Below are 19821 nucleotides of genomic sequence, written 5' to 3'. Positions count from 1 at the left end.
GTCCCTCCACCTGTGAAATAGGAGGCAAGAGACATGAAATTACTTCAGTGATAGAGTTGCAATAGTGGCCTGCTTATGTCATCTCTTAATGGGAAATTCCTCTATTTCTTTCTTTCAAAGCAAAGCGTCTGGGGTTAGATTGACTGTGATGCAGGGGGGCAATCTTATGCTTCATATTAAACAACAACAATAAGCCTGATTAAAAGAAAGGTAGTCCAATTAAGGGCTAAAATAATCCATATTTAATACATATGTTAAAACAAGGACACTAAGGATATGAATCAGTGTTGAAATTGTGTAAAAAAACCAACAACATTTATAACGCAGTTTATGGATGAGGTATGTGTTATATGTTTATACGTTTGTACTGTGCATTACAAAAATTGATATTTGCATATAATGATATATTTTAAAAAGCAATACTTTTGCATAAGTGTAGTTAAATAGTTATAGATCAATGTGTAAAGATCTGTGTATCAACATAGCATGAATCAGTGTGTTAAATGGGCATATTTAAAAGTGGTACTGTTATTAACTGAAACCAGCATAGAAGATGAGCTAGACAGGGGTATGAATTTAAAAGCATTTGCTTCCTCCTGCTTCTTTTGAACTGGAAATGGTCAACATTTTCTTTTTCATGTGAATATGATGCTTTCAGTTATTATTTTATATGTATGAACATTTGTTACTTATATGTTTGAAATAAAGTTTTGGTTGACTGATTGAAGAACCAAAGTTTTACTGTGGTAGATCAGTAGGTATATACCAAATCCAATAGTGGTAGAGGCAAAGGGGTAACGAACTTACCTTGAAAAATCTGACAGATTTCAGAAACAAGGTGCAGAGGAAAACAAACAAAACCAAATAAATTACATTCACCAAGCATGTAAGCTGCACGCCAGGAGATTATGGAGGTCAGGTCGCTACTTCAGTTTATTCCTCTTAGTCTGTGGTGTAAGTCTGTGTGTTTTTGCATCATTTCCTGGTGATAAATGAATCCCATGAGCACAAATGAAATGGGATTTTGTGCAGCTGCTACTCTGGGACTACCATTGCTGATAAAGTGTTGCCTTGAAACCCGATTTTTTAAAAAAGAAAAAAACAGTGTCAAATGCAAAGCACTCACTATACCATCACACCCCTAGCTTCAGGCTTCACAACAGAGAATCCATATGCATGTACAATCAGTGCACATTCTCTGTGCCCAGCAAACACATACATTTGAAGTCATCCTGACCTAATTTTCCACTAACTTAAGTCCCCTTTCTCGAGTTACATTTTATCTATGTTCACTTGTCTCATTCAGCCTTGTAGTTTCTAGTCTGAAGATCTGGTTCATGCAGCTTCCTGCTGAGATATGTATCTGAACTGTGAAGTGTTGACGTATTGTATATATGATCTAATCTCATACAGTACATCTTCTAACGTTCAGATTAAGATGCTCGGGGCATGCTTTGCAAATTCAAGAATCACTGTATATTCTCTGTGAATGGAGGAATGATATATTACAAATTACCACATAGTTTAATTTCTGTTCTCTATATCGAAGCATAATGTCGTGTTTTATTTGCATTATGTGAACCCTGGGCTTTGCATTTTTGTGTTTCCCTATACTTCAAAAACCATTAGTTTGACTTAGACTTTTTTAACTGTCAGTCCCCAGTGTCTAATGAATACATCCTCTGTAGCAGTGATTAATCTTACTTTCTTGCACTCAAAGACATTTTTAAAATTCCTGAAAACTTCTTGCACCGACTAAAGGGCTGGACTGTGGAGAAGTAGTAACTAACTTGATAAGAGTCTTGTTAGCACGATTTAAACAGGAAAAAGTAAACAAAGAAGTGTTTGCAAATGTTATCATGGTGACCTTTATGTCTCTACATTCTAACTTGGATCCTCTTTTGTTGTTAATGATTAAAAATATTTGGAGGAAGCTTTGGGGGGCAGGCTCTAACTTGCCATATCATAGAGCTGAGTAATAGCGGAGAACTGTAAAGTCAACAGATGTATGAGTAAAGGCACACACATTAAGAGAAATGCGCTCCATACATATCATAAACAGTGAATGACCGCGAGAAAGAAACCGGAAGTACTCCTGGCCGCTAGGGGGGAGTAATGGGCCCGATGTTGACTGGCAGCAAACCCCTCAGAGCGTTAAAACATTGCAGGCGCTGTCCTTGTTAGAACATTCAGGGTCATTGGGTTAGGTTTTGAAACAAGAACATTTTAAGGTACGTGAGGCGCTATCCAAATTAAGCTTCATTTAGATTCTTTTGTTCACTTGTAATTTGCACATTGGTTTGCATTTTTACCAGACAGCAGCAGTCTGTGCTGGATCAGGACAAACAGTAGTGGCAGCTTTGAGAAATCCAAATAATAAAACGTATTTTGGTTTGTTTAAAACAATGAAAAACCCTGCTGTGTGACATAATTATTTTATTTTATTTTTTTAAATCCTCGTCAGCCTTTTAAGTTTCCTGCTCAGCTTGGACTAATGTACTCAAAGCTAAGCATAACAGGACTCCACCCAGTTTCAGTCCACAGACAGTACTCTCTTTAACCACACCTGTCTATTCGCTTGTTCCCTTTTTGCAAACAGTTACATCTGCCTACAAAAAAACCTACTTTCATCAGCAGTTAAGACACTTAAAGAACTGCCTATATTCAAATAGGTGTACTACTTGGTAGCCAGGTCTCAGCAAACTAATGCAAAGCAAACACTGTGTTTTTGGTGGGCAGAGAGGAAAACATCATCAATGCCACCAATGAAATTTTCATGTCTAGCTTGCAAATAGAAATTTGATAAAATGTGTATGGTTTTATAATGTTTAATAGCAAGCACAGGCCAAATATGTCCCCTGCTCTCTCTCCAAGCAAATACAATGTGTCCATGCTCTCATACAACAGTCTTTATAAATTCCACTTTATATATTAAGTGTTATTTCAGCTGCTCTTCTCTATGCTAATGCATTCTTACTTTCAGTTCATATGTATCACTAGATTAGCATACCTTTTTGAGCCAAATATGGCAAATTTAAAACTTTGCTTATGACACAGATACATATTGTGTCACTGCCCCTGCATGAAACAGAAAAATATACTTAAGGGGAAAAAAAAGACAAAAACATTAAACAGGCATTAAACAAACTGACCCTCTGTGTTTTGAATATCATAAAAAGTCTTCCCTTCACACACGTCTGGTAAAAGAAAGACTTTAGAAGGAGTGTAGAACAAGTCAAAATGTGGGACATTGTCTCCAGATGTGGGACAGGGGGACAAGGAATAAACATGCTAAAGAGGGACATCTGGTCACCTTAACCCTACACTGTACAATTATTTGGTTAAATACTTCAGCTATAAAATTTTATAATCCAACCAATTTGGATATTTATAATGCCAAGTCACAGGCCATATAGTGGGTGGCTGTAGCTCAGGTGGCAGAGCAGGTCAGCCACTAATCAGAAGGCTGCCTCCTGGCTGCATGCCAAATATGGCATTGGGCAAGATATTAACCCCATGTTTGCCTACTGGTGGTGGTCAGAGGGCCAGTGTCCGGCAGCCTCGCCTCTGTCAGTGTGTCAGTGCGCCCCAGGGCAGCTGCTACAATGTAGCTTGCCATTGCCAGTGTGTGAATGTGTGTATGAATGGGTGAATGACTGAATGTAGTGTAAAGTGCTTTGGGGGTCCAAGCGCTACACAAATGCAGGCCATTTACCATATATAGTTTAATATTCACAATTATTGCGCTTTCAACCAGGTGCTTATGCATTATTTCTAAATGTTAGGCTATAAAATAATAACACTGAGTGTTATAATAATAAGTACTACGGCCTTTTTAAGCTTTCCTATATAAGACTGCATTCCAACACCTCTTTTTGCTGTCCCACATGAAAATAATGACACGAGATTCAGGTGTTAACCTGAGCATTTATTGTTGTTATTGTCGTGGGGGGTATTTTTGGCGGGTACCTGTGTTTTCTGAATGGATGTTGGACAACCCATCCGTTGATTTTTGCATAGGTCTTGCCTGTCAGTGGACAACTGTCCGCTTTGGGTGTGGAAAAAAAAATCAGTACATCACAAAAACCATGCAGAAATAGTGAAAGGCACAATCACCATAGATATCAGATACATCAAATTTTATATGTCTATATCTTTCATTTTCATGGAGGGGAGGGAGGGTGTACTAACTGAGATGTAACATGGGGGGGAAACCCCAAGTGTTTTGAAGCTGCCGTCATATTAGGGCACGACGTAAAACATGTGAAACTCCCCAGACATTCAACGCTTTCATTTAAAATATTATATTGTCGAACAACTCTTCTAATAACTATATGGGAAAATACAAGCATGTTCTATTGTATTTTTATAATACATTTCTTTTTTTAAAATATATAAACTATATGTCTACTGCCTCATTTTGTCACTATCCACATCCCACATCTGCTATAGGCTCAACACAGTGGGTGCCCACTCCCTCCCCTGCAAGTTTTGAATGACCTTGCCTCCTAAAACCACACATTGCAATAATCACACACAACATACCTAAACATGTTTCCTTTTTACATTTCATTGCTGATAAAGGACAGAAAATAAAAGTAAATGAAATTTGCAGCATCAGAGGTATCTGCGGCGATTTGGCGTGCACCCATAATCCACCTGTGATCTCTCATCATTAACCTGTTTTTACTGTTTTCCCCTCAAACAAGATGCTTCCTCTGAGGCACAGTGAGAATAGTAAAAGCCCCTTGGAGAGAGTGTGAAAGCCGAAACAGAGATATCTTGATGTGTATGTGTGCAGGCTCATCACCTCAGATACACCCGCTGCACTTGAGAGACTGACAGGATACATTATAGCCACCCTTAAAGCAGAAACATTTGTAATTTAATAAAATTAAGTAATTTGTAGGATTATTGACAGAAAAAAAGGTTTAGCATGTGACTCAAGAACCACACAGGACATCTATTTTCTCGATGTATCTCAGTCTGTCCTTTTAACACTTCAGTACGGTCATAAGACTGGACCCTCAACAGCATTTACACAGCAGCTGGTGCTGTGTCGAGTGGGCCCTCTGGAGGGCAGTGTTTGCCTATGGCACGTCAACTCTGAGCCTATATCTTTTTTTCTTTTTTAAATGGTGCATCTCAACAAGGTGACACTGAAAATGGAGCAATGACACCACTTGTGGCCCTCCTGGTTTAAAAAGCGAGCACAGAGATGCGGCAGAGACTGGATTCTCATCAGTCCCGTTGGACACAATAATGTGGACTCGAGTCCTGAGAGACTATGATATCTAGCAAAGCATTATAAATTGTTCTGTAATATTTACAAGAAGAAAAAGGTGACAGATATTTGTGTCTTTTTCGTAGGATTCAACGTATCAGGACACCTTACACACAGTCCGGGTCAAAATGAAAAGAAGAAAAAATGATCACAAAAGGAAAAAACAAAACAAAACAAGCACACGGCACACCGCTAAAACTTTTTGACTCACAAAATGTATGACAGTGCAAACGTACATCCATTTCTCAAATAATTTACAAACATCAGTATACACTTCAGCACCATTGTTTACTATTGTTGTTGAATACATATCAGTAAGCTAGATTTTTAAGTGGACACTGTTAGAGCTGCATGTGCTAATAAGAAATATGAGAACAATGAAGGAGATATCAGCAATGCGCTGCGCGTCCATGAGGAAGATGATATTTGTTGAAAGTGTTGAATCTGGATGAAGATGCTTGTGTTAGGCTTTTTACAAAAAAAAAAAAAAAAGTCCCGTGAAGACAGTGCTTTTATCCATAAAAGGGACAGACGTAAAAAATGCTCTCTGTGTTGGTGTTCACATGGATAACATAAGATCACAGCACACACTGTGTAAAAGAATGAGTGATGTGTGTGCTGGGCACATTGCTTTAGTTTACAGAGGACACAAATAATGATAATCGTGCTGTTTTATGATCTGCGGGGGGAGAAACGATTATAATGTGTTGACTTTAAAAAGCCCAAATGTCTACTTTCTGTTTATCTGGCAGGGAACAGTTTAGATTTTCTCTCCGGTTGGAATCATGCAAACAGAAACAGTCCAATAAAATGACTGTTTACGAGACAAAGTAAGCAGAAAAACACATGACAAAACAAAATAATGAGTTACCACCGATACCGCTCTGCACCTGCCATACCCTGTAACCCAAAGGCTAGCCTTGGATATTTCCACTGCATTTATAATCCTCATCTTTAATGACTATAGAAGTGCCAACGACAACTATTTGAATATGCAAAAGCAGCAGCTGTACTCTAAAAGCTCTCCAATAAAATGTGATGTTACATTTTAAGGACTCAGGCTGCTCAGAGGGTTACGTTACACTTTCCTGTGAACCTTTGTCGTTAAACCACCTCAGTCTTCATTCAGTTATGTTCCAATTCATCATGTCTTTTTGCTTTACTCTTTAATCTGTTTTGCTCTCGCCATCATCAACTTGCTGTTATCCTTCACAAAGTAAGAAGAGAGTAATCTCACAACATTTGGTTTCCTCTGATGAAATCGGTTGCTTCATGTTTCCTGGGCTTTGTCGTGTACTTTGCTCATTAGCGCACCAAATTGGAGAGAAACAAATGTCTAGTGAATTTCCTCTCCCTCTCGTCACACACGGTATATCCTTCCACCTCTTCTGAACTAAAAGAAAATCATATTTTGATTGAATCCTTTTATCTCTTTAACATAAAGCTTTGAAGACATGATGACTTGTTTTTGGTGTTATAAAGAAAAAAAAATCTGTCTTGCATTGTTTTCACCGGAAAAGTCAGAAAACTGTTATTCCAGCCAGAGAAAAATAAACTTCAATTTGAATTTATTGTCTCCAAAATAATTAAATACATTTAACGGAGGTGTATTAGCTGAATTAATTTCTCTAAAATAAAATGCACTGCGGAGGGATGAACTTGGGGAGGCAAGATTGGACAGAAACTTTATAGAAATCAAGTTTTTCGTGCTTTTCAAGCATTATTATTACTACGAATAGCTTCTTTTAAGATTTTAAAGACTTTTTTTGTGGTTTGGATACTGCGTCGGACAATAAGTAGTAAAAAGGTCAACAATATCTACTCAGAGGGTTCGGTTTCATAACACCAGAATGAGAATTGAGCTACCAGGTGAAGTCAGATTATGTCTAAACAACAAAACACTACTGTTATCTTAAGTGCAACGGAAATTAAAAATGCTGTGGTTGACTGCGTTTATTCATGTGTGACTACTAATGCCCTCAGAGTAAACAATGCCCCATGTGCGCTGGGGAGTTTAGTGGCAGAAGTTACGCTTGCTGGGCTGGTGAAGGAAGGTGTTTCTGGTGTGGGCTGCGTGGCGAGGGATCTGCTCCCTGGTGCGGTTTTGGCGTTGGATGCGGTTGCGCCCCAGATGGCGGCGTTCCACTCGGGCTTTGCTACGCTGGACCCTGGCCACTTGGGTGACCTTGGCCAGAGCACCGGCCTGGGCAGCTGCTCCACGGCTCACCCTGGTGGGCATAGTGGCGTGAGTGGCGGGGACCGAAGCTGGTTCAGCAGCTCTGATGGAAAAGAGAGAAAAGATAACATAGTTATGCTGATGCTGGGGAAAAAAGTGAATAAAGGGCAGGTATATTTTTAGCCAATCGCTCTCACCTCACGCTGCCCCCCAGGCTAACCATGCTTTCCTCTGCCACTGCAGACAGGTTGCTGTTGGACACCATGGACAGGTTGCTCGGGGAGACGTACACAGACATGCTGGGGTGCTCTATGAGCAGGTCTTCCATCGGGCTGGCCTCTGCAGTGGCTCCCTCTGCAGTGAAACAGGGGGGAGGGGTGACAAACCAGCTCTCATCCATGCAGCCTCTCTCTGAGCCTGCCCTACTGCTACACCCACTGCCCCCACACTCACTCCCAGAGCCTGGGGACATTGATGGCGTGGAGGAGGGCGTGGACAGTCTGACCCGTCTTGGCAGGGTCACGGGTGTAGTAGCACCCATGTCTGATGGGCTGGGGCTGGGACAGGACACAGGGTCTACTAATGCTACTGCACCTTGTGGCCGGCCTTTATGTGTCCTACGACGCTTGTGAGGGGGGTGGGGGACAGGGGCCGGGCATTCAGTCCTTGTACGTGCGTCTTGACGATTTGACAAGTTATTCTCTGGGAATGATTGTGCGATCAGTGGGATTCCTGACTCATCATCAACCTGCATCATGCAGTCAGACTCTTCTGAGCACATGGCAGCGATGAAATGGTTCAGATGAGAGGGGGGTCAGGGTGGGGGAAGATGTTGCACAAGTTATGCAAATGTGGCAGATTTTTCAAAAAGCCATGCAGGTCAAAGAAGGGATCACATACGCACGCACACACATACCAGTGTGAGGAATGTAAGGGTATTTAAAAAAATTGGAGGAAAGGAAGAGGGGGGAGGAGGGGTAAGGAAACATAAAAGAGTCACATCATTAGTTGTGTTGACCCTCTAAAGCTGTGATTATGTCATTGACATAATTTCTGCCTTGACTCTGCTGAGAGGTACTTTTATGTTATGTTGTTTGCTTGGCTTCTTCTGAGCAGGCATTAAAGCACATTCTCATACTTTAAAATTGTCTTTGTCATGATCAAGATCATAAACAAAGTGGAAGGAGATGCATGTTCACAGGTAGCTATGTGTTTCCGCCATTTGACGGACAACACAACCTTTGGCATGGCAGCAATATGGATGAGCGGCAGTGTAGCTGAGCCACGCCCTTATCATAATACTTCACCCCATCTCATCATCCCACTGTTGTTATCACTACGCTTCATATATTACTCAGTATCATAAACATGCACAGCAGCACACAAAGCATAATTTGACTATTTCCTCACTTTTGATGTGGCTTTTAAAATAACCATCCCTTCAACACAAGCCCAGCACAATGCTCTCTCTTACTCACCAGGCAGATTGACAAGCATCCATCCCTCCTCGTCGGCCTCAGTCACACATGGATTGGGTCCCTTCAGCTCAGCTGCCACCTCTTCCACCTCTCCAAACAGCAGGTTGCTAAGACGCTGAAACATTGCTGCACGTATTGTCAAGTGTTGATGACTCTGGTGCTTTTGTTGTGGTGCACAAAGAAAAAGCTGTAGCTGCCTTTTTGAATTTCTTGTCGGTTGCTATTTTACGCTGTTCTTTGATTATTTTTTTCCCCAACTTGAACCCTCTTGCTGGATCTTGTTTTGACAAACAGGTGTGGACAGGCTTCTGTAGTGCAAATATAAGGTTTCACTTGGTTTGGAGCAAAGGCCTGAGGGAGAGGGAGAGAGGAAAAAGAGGATAATTAGTTGCAATGAAAAGATGAAACATACATTAGATAAAGAGAGTAAGAAACAAAAGAGGTCAGGATTATTTAAAAATGCAATTCAGTCATTGTTTTTAGCCTAAACTCAAACCTTAGTGGCATTAAAAGTGTTGCTCTTTTTAAAAAAAATTGCTATTATTATTTTGAACACTAACAGTAACGTGTTAATTAGAAGAGGTGGGAATCTTATAATGAGTTTATAAAACAACAGTGCTTTTTCAAAAAAAAAAAAAATCTTCAAGACCACTCACTTTAAACACTTTATATCTTAACACTTTTGAAAGGTCACAGAAAACTGTCTTTTTTAAAAAAAAAAATAAAAATGTTTTGACCACTTGGGGGCTGCACATCAACACTGTGCCTGTCATTCATTTGGCATCTTACTTCTGGCTGCTGTGTTTTTGGTTGCCATGCACCCCTGAGGGAATATTTGACCTTAGCAGCTAAACATCTCCTCATATTTGCAAGATAGTTGCTAATTTTGCCTGCCTGTCCAGGTAAATGTGTTAATGAATGCGTTGTTTTTTTTTTTACAGTCACTGCAGTAATAGTAGATGAAACTAAACAAAAGGACAAATACTTGAAAGATGCTGAAATATTTTTTAGAGCTGAGAACGATCGAATAATAATTACAGGTTTGTTACTACATGCAATCTCATGCAGTGATTTCCAAAATGTGGGTCGGGCCCCCCTAGTGGACTGTGAAGGTACTGCGAAGTTACATAAGAAACAGGAGTTAATGAGTTAATCAGCAAGCCAGTGTGTAATGACTACACTGCCCTCCCCTATTAGGTCAAGAAAACCAATCAACTCTCAGTTTCTAGACAGATGGGCAGAGCACAGAAGAAGAAGAAGAAGATTTTGGTATTCATCTAATACCAAGTAAATATAGGGCCAGTATTACTGATACCAGTACCAATACTGATACTTTTAACCTATAAAGGCAGCTTATGTAGGGGAGAGCAGTGTGTCACGGTTTGTGAGTTGAATCAGCATTCATTTGCATTTCTGTGCAAATTTGAATGAAGACTTTTCATTGTAATTTATTGTGGTTGTGATTAATTATTAGTTAATAAAACAAAACACACCTTTCAGCTTTTCGTGTATTTAGACACAATTAAGAAGGCAACATAGTGAAACAAAGTAACAATCTTTTCGTGCTAGTATCTGTCCAGTGTTGGTATCCACCTATAGAAAAAAGTAGGCAAAACTAAAAAAGGTATATTTACAAAGATCCACACTCTTACAAAACCAAGTAATGTGTGTGTGCACATGTGAAAGATGCAAAGAAAACCAGAAACATTGTGACAGCAGGTGCTGAGGCCAAAGGACGAGGATGTGAACTACACGTGAACACACTGATGTAATGTTAACCTGAAGTTTAGCTTATGTGACAACGCTCTGCATGTTCGATGGTTGAGTTTTATTTAAACTGAGTATATAGGGCAAAGAGACCCAAGAGATCACAGAGTTCAACACGCTCTGCAACTGTCTGACACAGTTATTTTTGTTTGTGAATTCAAGGTTAGTGTTTATTTACTAAAGATACTAGTTTCAAAGTTGCAGAGGTTCGATATCAGGCCATAACCTATTTAAGTAATCATCACATTCAACCACAGTCTCATTTGCCCCAGAAATCTCATTGACTATAATGTAAAGTGTATGAAGCTGAACTTTCTCACTAAATAAATGAGAAGGTTAGTAAAGATAAGGTGAAAGACAAGGATTTATAGAGCAAAGAGTCATGGGAGCAGATATGCATGGATGCATGATGGGTTTCTGTCCTTATTTGGAGAATCACCATGATAACGGAGCAAAAAAGGGAAGACACATCCTAATTGCAGTCATACAGAGCATGCTTGTGGGATTGCTGATGTCAGGTGCTTGAAGTGATACGATAAGATATGAGATAAATCAAGTGAAGCAGTAACTGGTGCAAAAAGAAAAAAAGCTAAACATTTTAAGCCCTTTCTTTAAATGATGAAAGCAATTTAACTTGTTATATATAATTAAGTTACTGTCATACACTCATTCTTTTTTAAATGTATTCAGTTAAGTTACTGTCTTGTGTTGTGTTGTCTTATTTGTGTTGCGTTTTGTTGTGCATAGTGCCGATGCAGGACAGTTTCCAATGTTGTTGTACTATTGTACTAGGTATGACTGTGCAATGACAATAAAGACTTATCTTTCTTATCTCTTATCTCTTAATTTTAAAAAAAGATCTGGTTTGCATGACATGTTTTTTAGATCTTGTGAGAAAAAAAACGTTCAGTCACTAAACAATGACTATGAAATGTTTTTGAGGAACTGTCTTTGAGCTGATGCGCTGCAGTGCATACCTCAGCACAAAGATTAATGCATTCCTTGACTAATAAAGCATTAAGTCATGGGACTATGACAAGTAAATTCTGATAAACAACGTTTTTCAGGCCTCAGTGCTGCTTTGCATAAAGTGGAGAGGAGATCCGCACAATAAACACCCAACATCGTAAGAAGCACTTCCCTGACCATTTTGTTAGCTTGCTAACTGAGAGCTACTGATTGGCCTTATAGGTACTGACACTGCCAAAAGGACCCAAAGAAACAATGATGGCTAATGACCAGATGATGTATGTTTTGTGGAAACCTTGTCAAATCCACCCATTAACACAATGACAAAGATTCATGATGCTGACTGTCTTGTAAAAAAGCAGAAAGATATGCGTTATCTGAAAGTTAAAAGCAGTAAAAGTGACTCGCTACTCATTACATTTTCCCTTTATTTTTCTTTATTATCACTGCTTGTAGCTGGGCATGTACAGTACAGTAGGAAATAAGAGCTGATTGAATATTTCTTGTGAGGTAAATAATATTTTCATAACACATTTTGTTTTTTCTATTTTAGGATACCTTATCTGGCCAGGGACAGCAGGTGACATTTGGCCCTCTAGGGTAACTCTAGCTCATTTATAGTTTATATGATCACTGATGCTGTTAGATAATAAGGAGACCTTACAGGTCAAAAGGAACACACACACACACACACACACACACACACACACACACACACACACACACATATATATATATATATATATATATTTATTAGACTGTACCTCAGATACAGAATTGGCATGAATAATGCAGAAGAAAGCCTTCTTACATGTTGAACAAGAAGTTTTGTGGATTTATTAAAATGTGGCAGTAACACAACAGTATATATTTAATATGTTCCGGATTTATAGGCAGCTCTATTGATTGAGGTTTTTTATTTTATTTATTTCATAAGAGGAGTGGGCGGGGCTCCCGAGAAGTAAAAACAAGCTGCGTCTAACGTCACGCCACGTCACTGACACTGACGGAGAGGCTCCAGCCTATTTTGCGACCGGAGGAAAAAAGAAAATCGGTCAGAATAACAAACAGGGGAAAAATATCGAGATTTTCTGATCGTGTGTTTGCAGTCGACATAGTTTTCGTGTTTGATCTGCATTTTGCAACACGGTACCGAAAAACCATCCGTGTGAGAGCGGCTGCTGTTGTCGACGGCTGTCGTCTGGACTTGAAACCCTTATGAAAAAAATATGCAGCGGTGTTTACGTTTCCAACACAAAGAATAGGCTCTTCATGTAAAATAAAACATCGACCTCGATGCCAGAGCGTCGACGAGCCCAGAGAAGACGCGACTTTCTGCGCAGGGTATCCAGGTTAAACATGAATTATCCGTATAAGCTCTGGCTACAGCTGAGGGGTCAAAGCAATGACAGTTGTGGCTCAGCAACACTGCACGAAAGACAGGAGAAGAGAGGCTCCTGAATACACAGCGAGTCGGTTATTTGACAGAGCAGCTCAGGTTAGGCCTGGTGTATTTTTAGTGGAATTCAAAACCTAAAAAGGTCGACCTGCAACAAATACATCAACATCCGCCATTGACTCCACACCAGCATTTGGTGCAGTTTGCAAAACAACGACTGCTGGCGTCCTATAGGATTAATCTATATGCAGGCTAGTGTCATTTCTGTAGATGCAGGACGTCGAATCGACCCAACTAAGGCTGTTTATTTGGGCCTATAACATACTGCTTCCCCATCTATTCATGTCCTATTAACAGGTCATTTCATAGTATAAGAAAAAAACACACACTCAAAGGCAGGCCAAGACAAAGGGATGCAATTCAATAAGAATCCCTATGATTTCACGACAGCTGATATGTGATGGATATTTTTATGAATAACCTTAAAAGGAAAGCAGCAGGTTCAATTGCAAAGATGTAGGTTAGTCTGATGCCTCTTTGAAAGCACAGTTAGACACAAAACACACCGAGCGTTTAATCTGGAAAAAGAAATAGAGATAAAAAATACAGAAAATGAAATAGCTTACCTGCCCTTGCAGTGTTATTCAAGTTGTAAACGAGATCTCACACACAGTAGAAACGACAACTCTTAAAGCATAGCTTTGGATAGCCTTTATGTGAGGTAGTTAGAACACCATTATATAAAAATAAAAGGCTTTCTTCTTAGAAGAAGGGCTTCGTGTAAAAATGTTTACACGGACGTTTTCAGATCATAACATCTGCAGCTTTCCCCTCCTTTCCTCTAGTTTTTACGCTGCAGATTTTCCTGTTTATTGCTGCCTCCAGCTGATCCTCGGATCAGAATGTAGAGCGTACAAAACAGCTGATTGTGAGATCACAATACTCAGAGCCACGCCTATCACCCCGCCCACGCCAAAGAAAGCGGCCAATCAGAATATTACACCCGATACAAGCCGGTCTACTTGGTGACAGGGTGGGGGCTGGGCAAGATGAGCCGTCAACCTGCACCCAGATGGAAAGGGTGACTTCACTGGGAATCTGAACTCTAATCAGCTTCCACGAACAGCATCCATGGTTTTTGAAAGCTGGGCTGGGGGGAGGTAAACTGACTCTGGGTCTGTTTTCACACGTCTTTAATATAGGACTAGGAAAAAGTAGGATGTGGAAATGAAAGTATTTAAACTATCAAGAGAAGGAGAAAGAGGAATCTGATGCAACAAACCGGTTATGTCACCATCTGAATGGAATTTGAACCACAGAGACAACATATGCAATAACTTTGTGTGATCCAGTTTTAGTGAGGCCTTTGCAGTTAATTTTTAACATATTAGGGGCCCAAATGTGATATGATGTGAAATCCTATAAACAAGATATTTAAAATATGAAACAGTATCATTTCCGGTGTAGTTTTTACTTCTACTCATATGCTGGATGCTGGACAACACTGACAACTGCAATCTCATTTGCATGTTTTTCCCTGAGGGTGACTTATTTGCTAAAACCTCAAATATTCAAATCATTTAATAACCGCAGTTTACATCATGTTAATTTTTTCTTGTCCGGTGATGCTGGTGGTTTTACTTTACATTTTAATAGTAAATAAACCTCATTCTCTTCCCCTTCAGCATATTTTTTTTTCATTCCACTGGTGGGGATGACTTTTGCTATATTGGCCAATCATATTTGCTATTTTGAATGCAGCTTTTGTGTAACCAATGGGATTTTTAGATGTTTTAAATACCCCTTGTGGTCACTTTTTTACCCAGCAGTCTGTAAAGCAATGAGATTATCCACTGCTCTTTGTGTTAGCACATTGTGACTGTTCTCATTACTGTGTGTGCTTTTATACATGTGTGTTTCTTTAGGTGTTGTGTTTTTTATAAAATACATATTGTATTATGGGTAATAGAAATGGTTCTTGTTGGCAACACGCATGTTTATGTCTCCATGGGTGTGTACCTGCATGCTTCTCAGTCAGCATTCAGGGTGAAACATACCTCTGTTCTTCCAGCTGAAACTCAGCCAAACACATAATGACTTATTTAAATTTTATAACATGGATGCTATAAATTTGAGAGTTATTCAGTAGCAGCTGGTCCTCTTTAAATAAGTGGATAACTGTATGTATTCACACCTTATCAGATGCAACTTGCTAGTACTGGATTGGAGCTCCTTTTGCCCCCAGAGCTGCTTTAATAGTTAGTTTAATAGGCACTGATCCAAAAAGGTGCTAAAGGTTCCACACAGTCCATATTAAAATGATACCATGATGCAGATTTGTCAGCTGTACATCCAAGATCAATCTTCGGTTCCACCACATCCCAAAGGTCGTCTATTTGATTGAGGTTCTGCGACTGTGCAGACCACCTGAATACATCAAACTCATTGCCATCTTCAAAAGACTACTTTGAGTTCATCCGAGCTTTGTGACATGGTGTGTTAACAAAATGATGGGTGTGCTGTAGTCATAAAGTGTTAGGCCTGGTTAGCAAGAATAGTCAGGTAGGCTATGGCATTTAAAAAAGGCTTCACTGGTGCTAAGGGAACCAAAGTGTGCCAAGAAAATATCCCCACACAATTAAACTACCAGCAGCAGCCCAAACCGTTGATAAAAAACAGGACAGATTCAAGCTTTCATGTTGTTTACAACAAATCCAACAGACTAGTGTCTGATTTTCCACAGCAGAAATCGAGACTCCTCAGACCAGCCAACGTTAGGTGAGGCCACGCAGTCTGCTGCTATATCTGATTCAAGGTTTGCTGTTTTGTGCAGCTGCTTTTCTGCTTACCTTAGATAAATATGTGGTTATTATTTGAGTTACTAGCTCAAAGTAGTCTCGCCATTCTCCTCTGACCTCTAACATCAATAAGGTATTTTCACCCAGAGAACTGCTGCTCACTGGATATTTTCCCTTTTTTGGGCCATTCTCTGTAAAACCCCAGAGATAGCTGACACTAACACTTTCTTTCAATTTCTGATGCTTAGTTTGAACTTCAGGAGCTCTTCTAGACCAAAATGTAGATATGCACTGAGCTGCTGCTATGTGATCGCTGATTAGATATTTGCACTAAAAAGCTGGCAAACAGGCATACCGATTAAAGCGGCAGCTGAGTGTGAGAGTTTTTAATTGTGAATCTGTTGGTGTATTTCTTAAGAATAGATTATAATAAACATGTTATTAAAGGCCTATGCTTATGTTTTTAAGTTAAGAAGCTTTTACACAATGACAAGAGCATGATCTTGAAATTTCTCCATAGTTGATTTAGCCGGAAATGCTGTCTTATATTTTGAAGCATCTTTGAACTTGAGTAATAAGACCAGGGTGTGTGACTGGATGTCTCAAATGCAAACAAACAAATGTGCCACACCTCTCATGTTTCACACACATTCTTTGAGAGCTAGTTTTTTCTGCTTTAGACATTTGGTATGTAATTGCTGCCTGGTCACAGACAATGAGTTCAGCACGAGCTTTCTAACGTCAGGTTGATAAGGTTTCGGCCTATACGGTTACCAGGTGCTTGGCAACTCATGAAGACACAGACTCATTCACCCTGCAGTGATGATGATATCTCAACCCCAGTAACACAGTGAACACAAACATTCAGGAAGAGCTATCTGTGCTTGTGTTTGTGTAATGTCTGTGTTCTCAAACTAATCAGTACATGTCACTGGCTCGCTCCTGTGTACGTCCTTGTAAAACACTTTGTCAGTTGCTATGACGTGCTTCAGATGCTTTTTAAGGTGTTAGCAATATGCTGCAATGAATAGCAGCACAGCCACACCAGCTTGCTCACAGAGAAGAGAGGCTCCGGTTTTCCATTTTCTGCCTAAGGCTATAGAGCTTTTTCCTGCATTCGCGGATTCCCACAGTTTCCCCTACCAGCTGGAAAAAATATAGGAGAAAGGTCAGAGCGGTATTTCCCTCTCTAGCTCCCTTATTCCCCCTCCCTGTCTGGGTTCACGTTCATGGTCATGTTCCTATTTCACAACAAACCTGTTCTTTTCCTGTCCGACACAGCTAACCCAGGTTCCCAGCAAGAGAAGGATAACACTGTGGTGAAATACAGAGGCGCAGCAATGATTCAGCTCACTCGGAAGTCCAGCTTGTTGCATGTTGAAGCTTGAATCAGACAATAAAGTGAGTTCCTGACAGGAACAAAACAAATACTGATGGGACTTGCTGGGAGCAGGAGAGACGATTAGGACTTAGTGTTCACAGAAATTTGTGTTTTACTTCTAAACAACATTTTCAGTTTGATCTTCAGAGAATTTATTTTCTTCGTGGTTTGCATAAAATATTTTTGTATTTTGGCTCATAAATCAAATCAACTGATCTGACATACTTTCAAAAGTATGTCACTTTGTTTTGAGTCAACTCCCAGCATTACCTTATTCACCTCTTCTTCACCCTGTTATGAAGGCTTTATTTTTGGTGCCCCTCTCTTCTTTCGGGCCTTTCTGCTTCTGCGTAGCTGGCTGTCAGCTGATGATAAGACAGTAGCCCCAGGAGATAGGAGGTCAGACAACTTACAGTGCCAGAAGTAAAGTAAATGACACACATTACAAGGGGTGGAGAACTTAAAGGACTAGTTGGATAATCTGCGAGTTTCTTCTGATATTTGTATAAAAAAGGTGTTAATGGCTTAAAAAGTTTACCAATACTATTACAGTTCGCAGGGGAATCTGAGGTGCCACACTCTTTGGAAGTCATCTTTCTGATATAGGTCACTAAAAGAAGTGATAATGCTAATTTAGTAGGTACTAGAGCACCAATCATTAGGATTTATACTCTAGGAATTATGAGCCTCTGTACAAAAGATATTTTAATCTGTATAAAAATGACAGACTGACTGACATCGCAGTTTGTAGGGTTTAACAGTACGTTATATGTTGAAACAATTCATTACTTCCTACTTCCTCGAACACCTTTGGGTAAAACAAACACAGGCAGAGGTACAAAACTGGCTGCACATCTCTATCCAGAAAAACAAAAGAAAACCCACAAAAATCTATAAGTGGTATCATCGTGCCAAAGAAGCTCGAGGCAAGTGACTGTAATGTTTAGTGTGATTCATCAGTGTCCTATGCAGTCGAAGAGCTGTCATAAGTAAGTGAATTTCATAGCAGCTTGTAGCCTTATTTTCATGAGTTGTTGAATATGTGGCGTTATGAATACTTCGTCTACATCAGTTTGATCATATGGGGGAGAAAAAGGTTGCATAATCCTGCCTCGATGAGGTTTGCAATGCAGCCAGTGGAGGGTAGTAATGACACCCAGATGCAAAGCCACAATTTGATTGTGAAGAGAAGACTTGCTAATAAATGTATTTATTTTTAAGGCTTTTAAGTATATTTTTGAAATCTGGTAAGAGCTAGACTTACTGATCAGCTCTGTTTTACTCGGATATGGTAGCTCTACCACCAAAGCTCATGCACAGGTCATCTAACTTTGCAAGTGTTAAGACTACAAGAACATTGTCAAAACATAAATATCAAACCATTCTTTTAAAAATCCACACTATAACTAATCCACACTAACTGTATAAACTACTGTAATATGTAACACTGTATACAGAAACACTTGAAACTCCAAAGTTGGAGTCTTCCTCTTTGACACTGTCCAGTGTAACGTCTGGAGGTCTGTGGCCTTAGATAAAGAATTCCTTTTTGGATCTCATATTGCATACAGCCTGTCTGTACATGCAGCACTCTACAGTCCCTCACCACATAACGGTTGTCAGCCTTTCCTTATTACTCAGCACAGACTCAGCATGGTGGCGTTCTGTCACCAGTCCAAATTTACACAATTTACACAATAACAGCATCAGTGGGTGCCCATCCCTCCTCATCCTGGGAGAGCCCTGTGTAGACAAAGGCTCTCACCCTTTCTCTTCTGCTTCCTTCAGCCCTCCTTCAACCCTCAGGCCATGCGTGCATCCCATGGGTCGGGTCTGTCCCTACATGGGCAGAGCAAACAGGGCCTGTAAGTGGTGTCCTTGGCAAGGGTGTGCAGATAAACACAGCATGAGTGAGGACAGACTGTGCTCTCCAGAGGGGACCGACAGCCCCTCGCTCGTGCTCCCCTGGAGAATATTATGAAACTTAATGAGGGGAGCTATTTTAAATTCTCTGAAGGATTAGGGTACCTAGGATGGTGAGAAGGACCTGCTTTTCAGCCACTCGTGTCAAACTCACTTCATTTCAGAATTATTATAATCAGGCTTCGTGCCTGTGTCTTTCAGTATAGTTTTAGCCCTCATCACCACCATCAGTTTATCTGCTTTACAGATAGCATGGAAAATGAGGAGCAGATTGCTCAGATGTGCAGGCTAAAAATAGCACAAAACAAGGATACAAAAAAGCAGATACATTTCCCATTCATCCATCCTGACGTCAGTTGAGCTCCTGTGTTTACAAAACCACTACTAAAAAAACACCCCTTTGAGCTGGAGTACCTCGGGACTTTTCTTCATCCATTCAAAAAGGTAACTTACAGTAATGTACTTGTACCCAGATATATACTGCAAGGGTCAAAGGCTAAAGCTGTGATCTGAAATTATATAACCTGGTCTCAAGGAGAACAAAAATAACCTGCTCAACGTCGACTCATTTTACAGAAGGAATATCAACTTCCGGTTCATGAATGCGTACTGTTATATACGCAGTAATGCGCCATGATTTCCAACA

General features: G+C 40.0%; 1 protein-coding gene across 3 annotated transcripts; it reads right to left on the bottom strand.

Annotated features, from left to right (window-relative positions):
- Positions 1-3915: 3915 nt before the first annotated feature.
- tp53inp2b (tumor protein p53 inducible nuclear protein 2b) lies at positions 3916-14004 on the bottom strand. 3 transcript variants are annotated; one of them, XM_084917483.1, is made up of 4 exons: positions 13700-14004; positions 8939-9289; positions 7658-8231; positions 3916-7563 (listed from the first exon to the last, which is right to left on the bottom strand). In XM_084917483.1, exons 2-4 carry the CDS (start codon positions 9060-9062, stop codon positions 7299-7301), a joined length of 963 nt encoding a protein of 320 aa, XP_084773609.1. In that variant the 5' UTR covers positions 9063-9289; positions 13700-14004; the 3' UTR covers positions 3916-7298. The 3 variants fall into 3 exon arrangements, with proteins under 3 accessions (XP_084773609.1, XP_084773610.1, XP_084773611.1); XM_084917484.1 differs by having other exon boundaries at positions 7658-8228; XM_084917485.1 differs by having other exon boundaries at positions 7658-7814; positions 13700-14002.
- Positions 14005-19821: the final 5817 nt, after the last annotated feature.

This window comes from Perissodus microlepis, chromosome 20 (genome assembly GCF_051167445.1).
Source record: "Perissodus microlepis isolate ML-2025 ecotype Zambia chromosome 20, ASM5116744v1, whole genome shotgun sequence".
Lineage (NCBI taxonomy): Eukaryota > Metazoa > Chordata > Actinopteri > Cichliformes > Cichlidae > Perissodus > Perissodus microlepis.
Note: the sequence above shows the minus strand (reverse complement) of the source record. Positions and strands in the feature narration are given on the sequence as shown.

Excerpts from the sequence above, each read along its gene's own strand:
- tp53inp2b (XM_084917483.1), bottom strand. The coding sequence starts at position 9,062 with ATGTTTCAGCGTCTTAGCAACCTGCTGTTTGGAGAGGTGGAAGAGGTG. Across the intron at positions 8,232-8,938 it reads GATGCTTGTCAATCTGCCTG|AAGAGTCTGACTGCATGATG; the intron begins GTGAGTAAGAGA and ends CCATGTGCTCAG. Across the intron at positions 7,564-7,657 it reads AGCCTGGGGGGCAGCGTGAG|AGCTGCTGAACCAGCTTCGG; the intron begins GTGAGAGCGATT and ends CTTTTCCATCAG.